At 40.6% G+C, this 4109-nt stretch overlaps 1 protein-coding gene across 1 annotated transcript in view; it reads left to right on the top strand.

Annotated features, from left to right (window-relative positions):
• Nucleotides 1-3602, top strand: part of arhgap1 (Rho GTPase activating protein 1) — a 17529-nt gene extending 13927 nt beyond the window's left edge. The window contains exons 12-13 of the mRNA XM_017426379.2: nucleotides 391-494; nucleotides 562-3602. Of these exons, the coding sequence (XP_017281868.1) occupies nucleotides 391-494; nucleotides 562-729 (272 nt within the window). The 3' untranslated portion in view covers nucleotides 730-3602. The remainder of the gene's footprint in view (nucleotides 1-390; nucleotides 495-561) is intronic.
• The last annotated feature ends 507 nt before the right edge of the window (nucleotides 3603-4109 follow it).

Here is a 4109-nt window from a genome sequence, read left to right as displayed (position 1 = left end):
ATCTCTAAGGGAGAGCCCAGACACCCTGCGGAGGAAACTCATTTCAGCCGCTTGTATTCGCGATCTCGTTCTTTCGGTCACTACCCAAAGCTCGTGACCATAGATGAGGGTAGGAACGTAGATCGACCGGTAAATCGTGAGCTTCGCTTTTTGACTCAGCTCTCTCTTCACCACGACAGATCGGTACAGCGCCTGCTTCACTGCAGACGCTGCACCAATCCGCCTGTCGATCTCCCTTTAATACCCATCCAGAACTATTAACCCGTTGACTTTTACTTGTCCTTTTGAACATTTTCTGCCTGCAGACTGTATTTCCATGCCTCTCACTGTCCCACAACACGGTCTGAATCTCACCACATCTACTTCCTGTGTGTGTTTGGTGGCATTTAGCTGTATCCAGTGACAACCAAGTGGAAGTTATGAAAGCCCTGGTGGAGTCACTTCCTGAGGAAAACCTTGCTTCCCTACGATACTTGATCACGTTCCTGGCCCAGGTACGACTGACAGACTGATGAAGCTGTAAACGTCTCTCTGCCTGCTTCTTACCGTTTCTCCTTTTAGGTTTCGGCCAACAGCGAGGTCAACAAGATGACCAACAGTAACCTGGCTGTGGTGTTTGGACCAAACTTGCTCTGGGGGCGGGACAATGCCATGTCACTCAGTGCCATCGGGCCAATCAACAACTTCACCAGAACCCTGCTGGACCAGCAGCACCTGGTATTCACCTAATCACCCCCACCAATGACCCCCTTCCCCCCCTCCTTCTTTAGCAGATTCTGACCAATTAGGATGATACTTCTGCCAACCTGCAGACCAGTTGCATGTCATTTAGCTGCCTGTTAGCAGTGTCCTGTCATGTGACTTCAGCCATGAAATGATAGCACAAAAACAGCTTTTCTGACCTAATTTATTTGACTTCATAAATGGAAATGTTGAGACGCTGGTTTGAAAAATGAAAAATCTCTATTTGACTCTAGCAGGTTCTGTTATTTCCTTCTACGTTTTTGGCGACCTAAAAATCTGTTCGCTTCACGCACGCCCCAACTGCAGGATGAGAAAATAAAAACACAGCACTTTTGTTTAAATCGTAATCTTCCGTCTTCATTTACAACTAACTGTTATCCGTTTCCGTCTCTTTTATTTCCGTGCAGAAACGGTCACGAACGTAGAAGCCCTCTTTATATCTGTGCCTTTTTTTTTTTTTTTTTTTCTTTGGTGCCAAATAATTCCTTCAGACATTACCAAACATCCTTTCGGAGCACTTATTTGATGAAAATTTAGGTTTTAGACTCAGGTTAACTTGAATATTGTGGACTTGGTACTGAAATTGTGTGGACAATCTGTAAAATGCTGTAAATAAACAAAGCGGTTGTGGGTCTGTGTGCAGATGTGGGAAATGTGTATTTCCCACACGACGGGGACTTCGCTCTGTCCCGTTTGTTGGATTCTTCACACGTTACTTTTATGAACACCGTTCTTGTGTTTCCAGGCGTTCCCCCTGTCCCCCTATTAGGTCTGCTATGATTAATATGAATATGAATATTAAATAGTACTAAAACCAGGAAAATGAGTACAATTTAAAAACTGTTAATTTCCTTTTCAGTGCCCTATGGAGCCACAAAAAGCTCCTGATTCTGATTATTTCATGTAGGCCGTCTCAACGTGAATCCAACACTTTCACCAAGCTCTGGTTCCGTGTTTACATTAAGCAGTGAAATATTCCACCTGAGACCGTTCAGCATTTTAACACGGATCCAATAGTTTCAGTTTAGTTGTTGTCTTCCAGTTCTGAGTTGGTCAGCTTTAGGTTTATTAATGTTTAAAGCCTGGACCTGCTGGAGAGTTGGTTGTAAAGTGTTTTAGCGTGACGTTACAGGCTTTTGGGGTTCAGTGACTTCCCCTCACCCAGCACCATTTATGACCCCCCCCACCCCCCCTGAACCCATTGACCTCCCCTACCTCAAAACCCAGATGATAGTATCCAAAAGCTGCTATCTTCAACCACACACTATCTTCTTTGTGAAGTCCTTTTTCTCATCCTACATGGAGCACAAACAGCATTTCTTACGACGCCTAATGTGAGTTTTACTTATTTTTTGTTGCCTTTTTATATTTTGTAATGGAGTTTGTCCAAGTTTGTGTGACGGTTTCCGCTCTTCGGTTACCGTGGGACTGTTTATGACTACGTTATGTGTTAACACTAATGCTGTTTAACCACAAGGAAAAGACTTTTGAATTGTTTATCGTTTTCTTTCATTATGTCGGCACCTGTTTGTTTTCTGTTGTTTCTTTTTATCGTCTTTAATCGATGGTGGGACCTTTCAGGCTTCGCTTTAATCTCCTTTGTTCCCAAAGTCTTAATTTAAAGGACCTTTTTGATATCTTCGGCTCATCCAAAGCGTTGTATTCATTGCCAAGCTGAAATGACTATACAAAATAATTATTTAGATCAATAGTTATCAGATTATTTTTGACCCATATTAACAGGTTTGACGTGTTCAGCATATCTGGAAACGTGTCACATTGGATATTAGCCATAACTAAATATTTGTTGTACTTTTTGTTTTGTTTTTAATAACACCGGTACCTAAAATAACAGATTGAGTTTGACTGAAGCTGAAGAGGCAGATGTGTAGTTGGCGTTCCCAGTCCTGCCGTTGCCATGGTGACTTCCGGTTGTGATGTTTTCGTTTGTGTGGAAAAGCCAACTCAGCTGAACCCGGCGTCATTTAAAAAGTTACAGATAATGTAAATGAAAAATCTAAAAAACAGGGTCCCTGTAAGTTGAGGTTTGATGTGTAATTATTCCGTGAACCTGTTGTATTTTTATTATCCTTATTATTGTAATTGAACTGATCTGTAATGTAAATTTGGTAAAGTTGGCCATTTTTTAACATCCATTACTGAAATAAATAGAAAAGAAAAACAGTACAAGCTGTTCTTTATAATTAATAATATAAAAAAAAACAATCTAAAGGTTTGATGTTTTGCCAACAGTGTTTGGTGTGTGTGTGTGTGTGTGTGTGTGCTGGTGCCTTATGTGTTCCCCAAGTGATCATGTGATTAACCATCGAAGTGCCAACGAGACGGGAACTGAAAGGCGTGTGGCGAGATCGAAAGGTCACGAGTTCTTGTCAAACTGTGACCTCGTAGTTTTGCCTATGATTTAAAGAGGAACGCTGTCTTTTAATGAGAAGAACCGTTAAAGGTCTGAAGAGGCAGAATCCTGTTAAAATGTTGTCTTGTTTCGTCTCGTTCCGAATCGTAACAAAGCACCGTCAGCAGATAAAAACAGTTTCTGTGGTTATAAAATATCATTTTTATTTTCTGCCCTAAATTTGGATTCTCGTTAATTCTGTGTAAAGTTGGAACCTGTTCTGTGATCACTTCAGTCCAAATAATCTATGTAACTGTTGTCATGGTGACAGTGAACAATATATACCCAACAGAAAAAAATAAATAAAAGTTGGCTTTTTGGCTTTCATGCTCAGTGATCATAATATTGATATGTTGTGCTGTGGAATGTGGTCTTATCATGTATGATATGTTGGTAATATGCTGTAATATCCATATAAGTAACCAATAAATAAATGTTAAAAGTTTATCTTTATTTTTTTGTGGGTAAATAAAGGCTCGGTACTCCTTGAAGGAGTGCCTACGTTTTACACAAAGCTGAAAAGATGCACAGCGTCATGAGATCTTGCATGATTTTGCTCCCACTCATGTGTTGGAAATGACCGTCAGCTACTATCATGCCAGGGTTTTAGCTCAATATATTCAATTCACTTGAGTTGTAGCCGTTTTTGTGTGGGCTAAGATCAGCTGGCTGCGGCGTCCATCTTGGGCTGGGTTAATGATGTTGAAGTCAACATTAACATGTCCTTGTGGTCAAATTATGTTCAGTCTTTTCTACATAAGGGTGTCATCCTTTTTGTCAAAGCCAGTTTCATTGGGTTTTTTTTTTAATACAGCAGATACATTAGTTAATTTTTACCTTTTTATCACTTTTGTCAGTTTCAAGTTATTTCAGTGAGCTGATGAAAAGCTCCAATCCCACAGAAGCTACGCCAGGACCAGTCGTTCTGTGTTTCTGTGGCTTTCCTGTCCTC

Source organism: Kryptolebias marmoratus, linkage group LG1 (genome assembly GCF_001649575.2).
Source record: "Kryptolebias marmoratus isolate JLee-2015 linkage group LG1, ASM164957v2, whole genome shotgun sequence".
In the NCBI taxonomy this organism is placed as follows: domain Eukaryota; kingdom Metazoa; phylum Chordata; class Actinopteri; order Cyprinodontiformes; family Rivulidae; genus Kryptolebias; species Kryptolebias marmoratus.
The sequence above is the reverse complement of the archived record's forward strand: the minus strand, read 5'-3'. Positions and strand labels throughout refer to the sequence as shown.